This window comes from Melospiza melodia, chromosome 5 (genome assembly GCF_035770615.1).
Source record: "Melospiza melodia melodia isolate bMelMel2 chromosome 5, bMelMel2.pri, whole genome shotgun sequence".
NCBI lineage: Eukaryota > Metazoa > Chordata > Aves > Passeriformes > Passerellidae > Melospiza > Melospiza melodia.
The window spans coordinates 79343351-79358140 of record NC_086198.1 but is presented as its reverse complement, the minus strand read 5'-3'; the positions used below and the strand labels follow the sequence as shown (position 1 = coordinate 79358140).

At 38.0% G+C, this 14790-nt stretch overlaps 1 protein-coding gene across 10 annotated transcripts in view; it reads right to left on the bottom strand.

Annotated features, from left to right (window-relative positions):
- Positions 1-14790, bottom strand: part of PPP2R2C (protein phosphatase 2 regulatory subunit Bgamma) — a 187745-nt gene that overhangs the window by 25655 nt on the left and 147300 nt on the right. For all 10 annotated transcript variants that reach the window (XM_063157585.1, XM_063157586.1, XM_063157594.1 and 7 more), the window contains one exon: positions 1942-2106. In XM_063157585.1, coding sequence (XP_063013655.1) covers positions 1942-2106 — 165 coding nt within the window. The remainder of the gene's footprint in view (positions 1-1941; positions 2107-14790) is intronic.

Genomic DNA, 14790 nt, shown 5'->3' with positions numbered 1-14790 from the left:
AAGATGCACAGTCAAGGTACCAGAGAGACAATCATGCAAATAACTTGATTTTGCAGGCTGTTTTTGGACATATCCTTTTTGGCTGCTATGGGCTGTATATAATTCACTTTGCTTGTCTCTGAGAGCTATACTGAAACCACTCCAATCAGCAGTACATGGGCCTGCTCCCTTTAACACTTTGGAAGTTCTACCATTGCTGTATCAATTTTGTACTGTACCCACTCAGATTCTCAATGAGCTTGACTCGACTTCAGTGCAGCAATGCTACATTAAATGGCTATTTTCTAACTCATAGATCTGGAAAATGGGGTTTAATCAATGACCATTAGACCTTGCACTCCCCTCTGACATAAAATGCCTTCTTTCATCCAGTGTTGCTGTATTGTGGCTGTAATAAGTTCTGATTGGCATTTGGCATTGAGTTACAGGGCCATGGAGGCCTTATTAGCAGGAAGAAATGGAAGTATTACAGAACAAAACAATTAAGGGGGACAGGATAACTCACAGCATTGTGTCAGACTGTGTCATGCTTACATTTCACTTCATGGTATTGAATTCCCACTACAAGTAAAAGAGATACAGCTAACAAAGGTAAAGCAATTCTCTGCTTGGGAAATTGTCCTTGAAGGTTATTTTTTTATAATTGCACACCACATCCTAAGAGGTTCTGAGCATGTGCATTTCTCCTTGCACTCAAAAGGCCTAGTCATATGCTTTTTACTAAATTCACTTCAGTTTTAAAACAGCATATGTACGAAATCTGTGCACCACTTATGTCTCATTTAAATCTTTGCATACTTTTTCCTCCCCTCTTGCCCCTACTAATAAGATCTGCTATCTTAGGTTCAAGTAGGCACTGAATGGCATAAAACCTCTCATGTGCTCTGGTACTAAAAGAATTTCTCTTGAATTTCCTTCCAATGTTTCAGCATGGCAAAAGAGGCTGATGACCCAGTTCTGTGAGATGGAGGTGTCCTGGAAGAGCCCTCGTCCTGAAGGTGGCTAAAGCAGAGCCACCCCAGCTCATTCATGAGGTTTTCAGCCTCTCACCAACCACCACATGATTCCTTTGTCTGGGCATTGTCAGCCTCAGGAGATTAGGAACAAACAGGTGGTTTGCACAGGGCAAAGTGCCCGGGCTTGCCAGATTACTGGTGGGAAGAACCACAGTCTGTCATCTTTAGACCCCAAAGAGCTGGTAGTAAGACAATATAAACATGCATTCTTCTTCAAGTTTTACTTTGAGTACAAAGATAGTCACATATTTTAAAATTTTACTTCCTTTTGCTTATGTACATTTCAGATATGAACTATCATGATTTGGTGGTTCACATAGGCTACATAATATCATGTAGGATGGATGACAATTTCTGTACCAACACAATTTTTTTTCTTCCCCTCCTTCCTCCCTTCCCTACCACATCCTGTTTACTTATTGCATTTCCTCTGAGTTTTTCCAGATGTAATGTTGAAAAAATACATATAGGGAATGTGAGACTACATTTTTAGGAAGGATACTGAGATTTCCTAATTCAGAAAATGGATTCAAAATTTGAAGGCAGTCTGACAATCAAAATTTACTTGCTCTAGCACTGAGAAGAGTACTTGTGTATTCAAACCAGCATGATCATCTACTTAAATACTCCCTCATCCTCCTTAATTTGTTAGGAATTCTCTTTATTTTATTAGAGTTCTGGGTTCTTCACTGATCCCTGCAGTAAGAACTGTAAGGGCAACCAGTCACAGACACAACTGTTACCAAGTTCATAGCTAATACTTACACAGGTGAAAAAAATTCTTCTTTATGCTATTTTCTTTTTCTTTTGCCTGCAAGTGAGAAACTAATACACTGGGGTATGCACCCATCTATGTGCTGTGTGTGAATAAGACTTTAATGTTAGACTTTAATGACATCTGGGGCTCAGTGGAGCCAGGACTTACGCTTGGAATGTTTGTCACAGAGGGCTGATGCCCTCATGTCGCAGAGTCTCAGGGATCCTTTGCTGCTGCTGTAGACAAAGAGGTTGCAGTGGTGGGGATGGAACTCAGAGGCTGTAATCACTTCTGTCAGGTCCTCCATATTGGCTGGCTTTATATCTACAATGTCTGAATGGTAGTTTCATCAAGAAAAATGCAGGTAAACCATAACTCTTACTTGAAGGAAGCATGCAAATGTATACACACATAATGCTTTTAAAGATATACTCAATTTTTTGGTAGTAGTAAAGTTTTCAGTTTCCATATCTGACCCACTTAATACAAGCACAAAGAGCAATGTAAAACTCAAAGTCTGCAGAGTTTTACTGCAGATGCCATTAGCAGGTCACCATTTACCCATGCTGTGCAAAGACATCAAAGAAACAGTGTTGCAGGGACATAGAAATCTCACTTCAATTCTTCATTGAAGCTAATAGAGAACAGGTAGCTATATCTCCTGTACTTGTTACTGAAACCAGTGCTGTACCCCAGATAATGCTGATTGAGAGGGAACAATGCACAGATCAGATCTGCTCACTCCAGTCAGGCTCACTGGCTTTTATGATTATGCAACTTAAGCTAAAAATACAAGCAGATTAAGGTAAAAGATCTCCCTCCAAAAAAAAAGGTGCCTTATTTTTTTTTTTGCAAAGGTATGTGTGGCAAACACAGAAGTATTTATGCAAATAATTTTGGGTGAATATATACTAATAAAATTTCCTTTAGAAAAAACATGTGCAGTATTAGGTAAGCTATTTGAATATTTACAAAGCAGTATCTGAAATGGCTTTCTTGTGTTTTTTATGTAAATGACATCCACTACCAAAATCAGGACAAATTTCCGTGACTGAGAATTGTACACCTGAATCATTTAAGTGAACATCATCTGGAAGAAAAATATATCAAATATCCAGTTTCCCAAGCAGAAACTTGTCAGCTGGATCACCAAAAATTATCCACATGAGCTGTAACTCACGTGGTGCCTCTCCAACACTTACATATCCACTTGTACACATTACCTGCCTTAAAGCCCAGGACTTACACTGAGCCCATGTTTGGAGAAAAAGACCAGTCTGTGAAAGATTGCTTACAGAGAAAATAAAGTAAAAGTGTCATTAGGGGGCTGGAAGAAAGCAATAGATACACAAGCATAAAATGAAAGATGGATATATATATATATATGTAAAGCAGTACATTTAAATAAGATTGTGCATTTTCACATGGCCCTCAGCAGTCTGCTGCAGATAAGCCATCCAAATGTTAACAAATCCTTCTAACAGGAAGAGTAACATTACCCTGGTTTACTGATGAGTTTGTGCGAGAAGCAGTAAAGGATTTGCATAAGATCACTTGGGAAATGCATGACAGAACAAACTCAGATCTAACTGAGTCCCAGGGCAGAGCCCTAAACACAAATCATCTCAGTGCCTGTATTCCCTGAACATAAAATTTGAATCAGCTGACGTTCAAAATTTAAACATCTCAGAGGATAAGATAAATGAGAAAATCTGTTTTATTGATGGTGAGAGAAATCATATATCATGGTACTAAGCCTCTTTCTGTTCCCACTGTGACCACTTCCCAAATGGAAGACCAATCAAAGACCTTTGATTGATTTCTGTGGGAATGGGATACAGTCCATCACAACCTTAACACACCATACTTTGATCTTTCCCAAAAATATAGGTCTGGAATTTCACTACAGTGAAATAGTACAAAAGATTCAGAGATAATTATCTTGATGACTGTGCATATATCACACTGTTGTGGTTTTGGGTTTTTTCTTCATTTTTCCCCCATGTGGTTTAGAAAGGAAAATATCAGCAAAACTATTAATATCTTGTGACATTTAATAACAACTGGGAATGAATTAATGCTGCATTTTAACTGCATTCCTACTTACTTGTACTATCACATTTGCATCCATCTCCAAGAATCCATCATGATTAATAAAAGTGTAATGAATGTTAAGATTTAGAAGCATTGATTTAGCTATTTTATAAAGCATCACTAAATAATCCTGAAAATCAACAAAAAAAAATAACCTTTATTCAGTTATGTGTATTTGGTGAATTTGTCTCAAGAAACACCTTTAAGTAAAAGCAGTTGCTTTCAGGGATTGAATTGCTTTGTGGCGTTCAGAGAAATTATGGTTACTCAATAGAAGAATTCTACCTCTCAACAGAGAGATGAAAAATTGCTGAGTGATGAGAAAGATATAAAATATAAATAGAGTATATGAAACAGTCATGGTAAGTATCATTTTTCTGGATGCTGAAGACACTATTGATGAATTTCCTTTCATTGTGTAAAATGAATAAACCTATAACGAATAATGAAATTAAATATTCCATCCTCCTGCCAGAAAAGCAAAAAATACTTATAACATACTGCATTTCCAGACATGATCTAAATCTCCACTGAGAAAGAATCTCATTTGCCTACTGAGGACCATAGCAAAAATGAAAATTCATCATTCCACTACATTTAGAAAAATTAAAACAGTAACAATATATTGAAGTAAACAACCAAGGGACTAGAGAGTTGCAGATGAGATTTACCCCAAATGCATTTGTAGTAATAGATGGAAAAACAGCCTTTGTTTTGACAGCTACAGAACCCAATATATCAAAAGAAGAATATGCTACACAAAAGAACATTTTCCTCCTCTCATGATTTTTGCCATCTATTTGAAAACAATCAAGTACAGCTTGACATGTGCTGTGTGGGAACTGTATTTAAACTAGCATGAAATGGTAAGGGCAAGCATCTCCCATGAGACATTTCTCATTTCTAGTTTCTATCTTCCTTTTGTGTGTCTTGTCTTCCTTTTAAGCACAGCATTGCACGGCAGGAAAAAATAATAAAATTAAAAAAAAAAAAAACTTCAGAAACAGGGCCTTTGGTGAACTTGAAAAGCATGAAACAGAGGGAATCTGGCAGAAACTGATTAAATGAAAATTCCACTGCTAAAGAGAAAACTATGGTAATAGCACAAACCTGTAGTTGTCTCCTACACTGCTGCCTTCCCCTGCAGTCAGATCTTGTGGAGGGCTGTCTTGAGTGGGGCTCTGTCATTCTCCCCCACTGCACTCACCTCTGAAATACCAATCACCTCTGACTCTGGCTATACCACATGTGATCTGTTTCATTTTCAGAGAATGCAAAAAACACCTAGGACCAAAGGCATCTAAGACAGAAAGAACAGAGAGTTCAGTTCACCATTGGCAGAGTGCTTAGATAGAATTCTGTCGTCCTAAAAAAGTCAGTGTTTCTGTGCCTTAGCAGGGTAGAAATTTCCCCTAAGAAAATGAAAAACATGTTCATATTGCTTTGACTCCCACACATGCTTGACAAGAACAAGACATTTTGATCCATGGCAGATACTTGCACTAAGGGAAGGCTGAACTTGCACCTTACCAGTGATGGGCTAGAATGCACTGGCAGTCTTTTAATTCATTAACATTCAAAGAAGGAATGGAAATTATCTTCTTGCTTGCAAAAAAGAGAACAGGTCCTTCCCCCTTAACTATTTGCTATCTTATATACCATGTCCTCCACTGCTTGGCTCCATAGAACAGGATAAAGCTATGAAGATGCCAGCAGACTTTATAGATGCTGTCCACAGCAAAATGGAAATAAAAATAAATGGAAATAAAATAAATAAATGGAAAGAAAATGTCGAATACACTCAGCAACTACAATGGTGAGAGATGATGTTCTCACAGCTGGGTTAGTAGAACTACAAGATCAAGCAAGGGAATTTTGGGAAAGGCAACAAAGCTACTCTAAGGCAATGTAGCCTTTACTTTGTCTGAGCTGCCTTCTCCAAAATATTCAAGAACAGAAGTATAACAAAGGAGAGTGAGCAGGGCAGGGCCTGGCTGCAAGGCGGCTTTAGGGAAAGATCTGAGAGAAGGGGGAGGGGGAGAGAAGAAAAACTCTACGAGAGGAGAAAGGAAAGAGCATAAGGAAAGGCATGATTAACAACCTGCAATGATATGCAGTGTGAGGAATGTGATCTGAGTACACGATTCAGTTTGTGGTATGTTTAGTTCTAATCCAGCACTGTATGCTGCTGCTGTGCAGCTGATAGCAAAATGAGGATAACAGGAGGAAGGAAATTTGTTCCATTGCCTCTGGGCCACTGATCTAACAGAAATATTCCCCTCTGGGAGAAGTCACTCCAGAAAGTTTCTTTTATTGAAGGTTACAAAGTTGACCCTCACCTTGATCCAAAATTCATATTAATCAGACTTCTACTCTTGATCAGCTAGAATATAAATGAGTATGCCTGCTTTATGCTCATGCCAAAAAATGTATAATAAGAATATGGAAAATACACAGAGTTCCTGCTGAGCAAAAAAGGTCCCAGAATAAGTTTTCTTGTATGATAATGGAAACATAGCAGCCTCCTCAAAACAGATTAAATTCCCTTTGAAGTGAACAGTATGCATAAAGAAATAGCTGCTTCATCTTCTTCAAACCATCAAGGAATTCTACAAGAAACTGAATTTTGTAGAGAACAAATTTGTAGCTCACAAGCTATGGCATACAAAGGATTAAATCTTCTACCACTATTTTGGAATAATTTTTAAATTACTTGTGTGTTAACTGCAGGAAAGAAATTGTTTCAATGGTCAGAAGAAGGCTTGAGAAAAAAAAATTACCTGCCCCCCTTCCCCCTTTATCCAACTGCAATGGAGGAGGAGAGGCTTTCTTTAGAAAGCCAGACAAAATTTTCCATAATAACTTCACAAGAAAAACAAAATTCTCATCTTTCTTATTTCAATATATGCTGATGTGACACTTCATTTTTATCCCTGCGTGGGACTTAGGTTTTTGCAAATTTAAGCACTTTCAAAAAATAACCTTCAGCATAGCATATCTTACCAAACCTGGCAGTTCCCAGTGTTTTCCACAGAGGTTTGTTCAGGTTACTAATTTTGTCTGCATCTCACACCTACATTTCTGCCTAGCCTGAGAAAGATTCACTGACTAGCAGTTGAAATCAATAGCAATTCATGGAAGCTGCCAGGGCTTGAGTTTAGAGTAATTGATTACTGTGGTGCTGCAGAGGCTCTACACTTTTAATACAAGCATTTCTCTGAGTGGTTTCCCCTGCAAGTCATTTAGTGCACACTATTTTCATTACAAGGAGGGAACTGTGATGCCTACAAATCAAGCTCTACCAGTTTTACACTTCCTACATGATGGTTATAACATTCCTACACCATGTGCCAGTTGGGAAAAAAAATTCCAAATGGCTCCAGCTTTCTTCCAGGCTGGGTATGTTAGGCCTCAGTGTGCTTGACAACATCATGATGTGACTACATCAATCTTATTGTCAACAAAAGAACCAAGCCCTAACTTTTAAATAACCATCAACTCACTCCTTTCTTCCCATTTCTTACAGATACACTGTATGTTTTCACTGTTGAATGACAATTCTACAACAGGCATCACTTGGCAGTATGGACAGCACTGGATAGGGTCCAGCTTCCCCAGCTCTGTATTTCAGGCCTGTTGTCCAGGAGTCAGGGGGTCAGAAATGAACTGTCAATAGGTTAATAGATGTGACTTTTCTTCAGATTCCAGTGTTTTACCTTAGGCAAAGAGAGTATTTATATTCCAAGTATTGCTAACAGCCACAGTGCCAATGTTTTTCATTGCACAGCATTTGCCCAGTGCTCCACTAAAAGCATGTACCATATGGGTTTTATTAGAAGCCCAGAGAATTGCAATTACATTTTCTGTATCATTTGACTGTTCTGGACCACAAAAGCATGAACTGCATAAGTGTGTGCTCCTCCCACCTGACTTGAACCTAATACCTGTTAATGTAATCCATACTAAGTTGTGCAATGTCCGCCTAATTCTATTTTTAACTCTGTGGTATTTATAAAAGTGATTCTTCAGACATCATACTGCAGTTGGGAACTTTGGTAACAGTCTAACACTGGTGGTGACTTGCTGAAAATACCAATTTAAAGGACTTGATTTTGTCTGGAAATAAAATGTCTTTATCAAAGGCTTTCTGACAGCGCCATTACAATAGCAGAAAGGCTTCTGTAGTTTTCCTCATATCAGGATTATGAGATACAGAAAGAGTAAAAACCACTATGGGGCTTGTTAGCTCTATGTGGAAGGCCAAACCATAGCCAATTATGTCAGGTGCTGTGCAAACACAAAGTATAGGGACTGCTCACAACACAAAGAACACGTACAAAGAGCATACAAAGAAGAGATTAAGTAATGTTAACACAGTTCTGTGGAGTTCTGAGGTTTCTTAAGTCAAGGATTACAGGCTAAGCTAGTAGAGAAAGAGCTGTTAGCAGAAGAAGGAAAGTCATGGTCATAGCAAAAGGCTGCAGTAGCAATAAACTTTCCACCCATTCAGCTAGAACTAGCCACAAAAGAGAATTTGGCTGTTTTAGCTAAACAAGAGGTTGAGATTCAGTTCATCCAGAGACAGGATGATATATTCAGTGCATCCTCCTGTATTATTGGCAGTGCACTTTTATCCAGTGTGGGTAACAAGAGGTCTGCATGCTGGAATGATGCTTCCTGGGCAATGGCCTGACATTTACCCTCAGCACACCACTGTCAGTACAGGATGGCCCACGTCTCCTCACAGTCTAGTATGCAATGCTCAGCCACAGTCATGCCTGTTTTGCTCTCTCTTTCTGCCTTCTAACACCATAACACTTACAACAAATGAGGATCACAAAGGTGAACACTCAGACCCTTTCTATGTGTTTAGGAACCAAGGTGTTACTGATTTATCTGGCAGCTGATAGAAACTAGAGAGCCTCAGGATGATGGGACAACAGTTGTTCAGGAATGTAACCTAAATATCCAACTTCTGAGCCAAAGCTGAAACTTGTGGAATTCCTGTCTCAAGTTTCATTTGGAACTGGAGATATATAGCAAGAAATTCAAAGTAGTACTAGAAACATCTTCCCTTCATTAGGCTTAAAGCAAAGTAGAGTCAGTATTAGTGCTAATGTTTTACAGAAAATTAAACTGAGGCAGGAAATGGCAAAGGCTTGGCAAAGGTTAAGAGCCAGCAAGACTGGATTCTGATCTAGTGGCTCTCTCCTCCCTACCTGCAGCTATCCAGTCATGGCAGTATTCCCTCAGTTCTCTTCTTGATTCATTGGTTTTGAGAGGTTATTATTATTCTCATTATTACATTTGTCTTTTGCAACTTTCTCCCAGAATGTATGCTGGTCTGAAGACTCATTCTGAATTTGGGAGACCTCACTCTGATCTTTGCAACATCAGAATTACTTTGCACTCCTCTTATCTTGGTAGGATAAAAAGAGACAGCAGCAAGAAAACCCTGAATCTCCATTACACAAATATTACTTGAAAAAAGAATCAACATCTTTTATGTGTACTTAGTAAAATTTTAGGAAATTGCTTTTACTGCCATAAATTCAGTAAACATCAGACTTTGCAGTATGCAAGTTGCAGAAAAACTACTCTACTATATAAGAGAAACTGCCTATGGAGTAGCTGGAACATTTGACCAAGTGTTGCAAGCAGAGAATTGTAGAGTAGCACTGCTAGGAAAGAGACCACTTTAAATGGTGCAGGTCACATCCAAACTTTATCATAGATAGGCCTGTTCCTACACATTGCAACCAGTGATTTACTCAGAGAATAATGAATTTAGAAGTAGATAATGGAAAACTTTAATTTATTTAGGAATGGAATTTTTGGCTTTTTGTTTGAAAAGAGCACCCACATTTTCAACTGTAAACACAGTCACATGCCTGCTTTAGCAAAAACCATATGCAGATTGAAATTTTCAAGAGCAACGACATCATTATCTGCGTATACACAGCTGAAAGAAAAGTTAAATGGATGAATCAGCAGAGGAAGACCTGCCTTCAAAATACACACCTGCAGACAGTCACTGAAAGATTACAAAGTCATATTTAGTTCATATATTTGCATATTAATTGATTATGATTTGTCTGAAACTACTGTGGCACGCTTGATGTTACACTTGGAACACAAATACTGGAAGGGCCTCAGGTACAAATAAATTATTAATGGAAGAGCACTATGAAGTCCCTGAGCTGAGCTCCTCTTAGGCAGTGCTGTTCTACGTGGTGTGGTTAAGTGGCATCGTGTACTACACACTGGCAAAGGTTCCAAGAAAAGAGTGATTCAACATTAATAAGGCAAGGATAATTTATAAACAAAAGCAGTATAATCTCATTGTTCACAAACCTTTCCTGGAACACATTAACAGAAAACTGAGAGAGATCTACTTAGTTTACTGAATAGAATCCCTGGTAGTACAGAGAAATATGACATATAAAATTCTCCAAATTCCATCTTAAAAATAGCCAGGGATTTTTTCCCACATAACTTGGAAATAAGAAATGAAATGTCTTCCTTTTCTTCTTTTTTTCTTTCTTTTTTTTTTTTTTTTAAGTGAATAACCTATATGCTAACACACAATTCCTATCAAGAAATTTCTTCTTGGTATTTGCTAAAATCCCATGCAACTGAGGAAGATCTGTCTCAAATAAAAGCACACACAGAAGTTCCAGGGGGAGGGTATAGACTCTTTAGAACATTTGGGTGGTGACTTTTCTTTCACAATATGCAACTCAATCTTTTATATAGATTTCAGCTAACCCAAATACAGTAGTATTTGTACCACACTAGGCTGGAGAAATTCCATATTTTTCTGATTTTCCAATTTGAATCACAAACTATACATTTTTGCAAACTTTAGCTAGCTACAAGTGTCCTTCAGAGCATAAATCTCTCCCCTTCTCTGCATGCTTCTTATGGAAGTAGTGAAATAAAACTATCTTCAAAAATAGCCAGATACTTCTGAAAAAATAGCTACTTTAAAAACACTAATAAAATTTACATTCAAATCACCTATACTGCATTGCAAAAGATACCTGAATAAAATCTGGTGGCAGGACTTATTAGCTGGTCACTCAATTCACTTGAAAGGAGTTTCAAAAATGCCCATCAGCATGCAGTATGCCAACACGTCAAAATCAACTTACTCTTAAGACTGGTGCTATACCTTTGTGAAAGTGTATATGGCCTTGATTTACAGAGCATTTCTATTCCAAAGGTGCAAACCACTGCAATTCCACATGCAGTCCTTACCAATGTGTATTATTACAACACAAAATGAAGTAATGCGTGCATTAATGAGAGTGCCCCAGCTCTTTTAAGAGTGAGAAAAGCTTCCAGTGTCTCATGTTCTGGCAGCTCACACAGGTACAGACTTCAGGCTTGACACAATACCTGAGATGATCCCATGAGAATTTTTGTGACATCTTTGTATGAGTATTCTTCAAGCTAAAGATTTTTTTTTAGCTAATGAGCAAAACAAGTTATAGTTTCTTCTTTTTTATGTTAATACTCTGAGAAAGTCTGAGCTTTGCAAGGTTAATTTCAAGTCCAAACTCACATGGGAATTAGAATAATTAGACTCATTTAAGAGAATTCTCCCCTCTGGCAGAGCTGATTAAATTATTTATACATTATCTTTTCATATAATTGTACCTAGAACTGTGTAAATGGAGTTTTTTGTCTAACTTTCAATAAATTCATAATACACGTTTTTCAAGTTGGATACACCGACTGCACCTGCGACAACAGAGAATGGCTCATTTTCAAAAAGCTTCAATGAGAAATTAATCCAGAGGGAAACAGAAGCATGCAATTTAAAAGCTTCTACAATGACAACACACTGATTAAAACTCATCAGCTGAAGAAATAAAATTAGTAAAGACAATAAATCTTGGACTGAATCCTGTTACCCATTTCTACAAGAATAACTTCACTGACTGCAGTCACATTACACTAAAATAGGAGTGCTGCTTAGATGAGGATCAGTTCCATGAAGTGACCCTTTATCTGTAATTTAATATTCTTTGACATAGTACCCAAATCCCTCTCTGCTAAGGATCTCAGATTCTGGATAACACCTGAAATTTCTTTGCTGAAAAAGGAAATCCTGTAGTTGATGCTAACATTCATTTCAACTCTATTATATGCTCTTTCTGTCTTCCACACCAATAAACCTGAGAAAGGTTGAGATAATGATATTTTAGAGACCATTCCTGATACAAAATGGTAACTTGTTTGCTATTGTCCCTATTACACTGGAAATCAGTTGGTTCTGTGGAGAAGATATCTGTGAGAAGATATCTTTGTACCTATTGTAAAATTTTAAGTATCTCCTAGAGTCACATTTCCTAGATTGCTCTACAAACACATGAATTCAGTGAAATCTCAATTGTGTTCTTTAATGCACTATTAAGGAATTCTGAAATGGTTTTTACGGGCTCAGAATTTCACACTATTCTCTATCATTTGCTACAACTCCAGTCAATTTTCTTTTTCCTTTTTACAATTCACTATACATTTTCAAAAACCAAGATTATTCTAATGCCTCAGGCTATGTTTTTCCTTACCTCTGCAGAAATGAAATCACAGGTATGGGTGTCTATTTGGGGACAACTGCATTAGAGAAGGCAGAGGGCTAGATAAAAAAATCCATTAAAATAATAACGTAATCACATACCTCAAGTTGTGTATGGACAGGAGTGATAACTAAGAAAATGATGTATTCTGATTAACAAATTCATATTTCTATTAAACAATAAATCTACAGTGCAGTAATTATCACAAGGGTATAGCTATGCTCAAATCACCTTAAATTAACTTCCTTAAAAGCAACTGTGGAAAAAGGAACAGACTGGTCATTGCCAAGAATGCAAAGGCCTCAGCTGTAATTGGTTTTTCACAGCCAGATTCAACTACTCCAATTTATTTATTCTGGAGGATGGCTAGCTAGGGAATATTTCCATAATGCCATCCCCTGCCCTGATGGCACTGGTATCACACACTCAGGCCATGCACTGTTTGCTCTCACTGCAATGCACATTTCAGCTGCATGGCCAGGAGGATCTCACTCAGGGATTCAGTGCTAAGATCCTGCTTAACTAGCTCTGATATTGCTCCTTTGGCTATCAGTCATGCTCTGTCATCAAATTCCCTCTGACTGGCTGACAGGCAAATTCCTAAGATAGGAGTCAATTTAAGGTAATCAGAATAGTTAAAAGCAATTGTTTCTGACAGGGATCACAAAGTGTCCTCTGGCAAGAAGTAAAACCAAACTTATTGAAAGACCACTTCTGCAGATTTAGTCATGGTTTTCAGAGCTCCCTAAATATGAACTTAGAGATCCTTAAGAGATTTCTGAAAAGATGCTGAGATTTCTCTGGACTTCTTGAAGACAAATAATCTGCAAGGTGCAGATTATAGTGCCCATTCACACAGCCTCACTGCTGTAATTATTAGCTAGTATTTGAATTACACAGCTAGTGATAAAGACTGCAATTTGCATGAGCTCACACATAAACATGCCATTTTAAGCCAAAAAGCTTAAAAGCTGTACTCAATTAAGATATTCTAAATAATGATGACCACATCAGAAATAATTTTGTATCTGAACTGGATGTAGCTTTACCTCAACAGAAGCAGAAGACAATTCAGTGCCTTTTTCAGAAGCTGTATCTACGTTAGTGCCTACTAGGCAAAGTTGTTTAAGTGATCCTAGAAATGCAGTTCTCTCTTGGTACTTTGCACTGGGGACCCACAGAATTTTTCTTACAAATTAGTCTTTTGAGAGTTCATGAAAGGCTTCATTTACTATTGGGATTCTCTGCAGTTCAGAGAAGATGACAACTTACATTTACAAATACTATTTACCTATCACCATCACTTATTTACTAATTTCACCCCTAGACTGACACTAAAAACATTTCTTGTCTGATTTTAATAAAAGAATCCCTACTGCATTTTTCCTAACATGCAGATAAAAACACACACCAAGGACTTCCAGAGAGACCTGGACAAGCTCAAGAAGTGGGGCCAAGAGAATCTCATGAGGTTCAACAGTACCAAGGACAAGGTGCTGCACCTGGGTGAGGGCAAGCCCTGGTACCAACTCAGGCTGGGGGATGAAGGGATCAGGAGCAGCCCTGTGAGAAGGACTTGGGGATGCTGCTGGATGAGAGGCTGGATGCACTCACAGCCCAGACACCAACTGTGCCCTGGCTGCACCCAAAGCAGTGTGGGCAGCAGGCCAAGGGAGGGGATCCTGCCCCTCTACTCCACTCTGGTCAGACTCCAACTGGAGTGCTGTGTCCAGTTCTGGAGATGATCTGAATTGCTTATGCTTTCTGCTTACTTAATTAAAAGAATCTTTCCAAAAATAAGGGGCTATTTTTCATTATTTCAAGAATTCCTTTAAGTACCCTTAATACATATCTATACAGCACTTTGTTGTGGTGCCATCAGCAGCACTTTATGGACCTTTATGTTGGAGTTTGTGCCTATCCTAAGCCTCAGTATATGATCTATGACCTGGTGCCCTTCATACATACCTTTGCTGACACAGAAATAACAAGCATTAGGAATAAAACCTATATAAGAACCACAGCACCTGCTGCTAATCTATTAATTACATCTTAACAAAAGTTATTACTGAACTACACCAGTGCAAATGATCCTCAAGTTACCAAGTGATATGGTATCTGTAGTTTCATAGCCAATTTCAAAATAATTTATTTTTCATAAGCTGAAAAGATCTCAAACCCAGAAAATTAAAAGGCAAATCGATGGAACCTGCCATTTTGTGGAGCTTTGAGAATCAGATCACTTCAAAACAAGCTGAAATAGACTGTGAAGTGTCGCTAAATGGGTCACAATCAATTTCCCTCTACTACAGTAATTTTTCCCATGCAAAACTTTTCC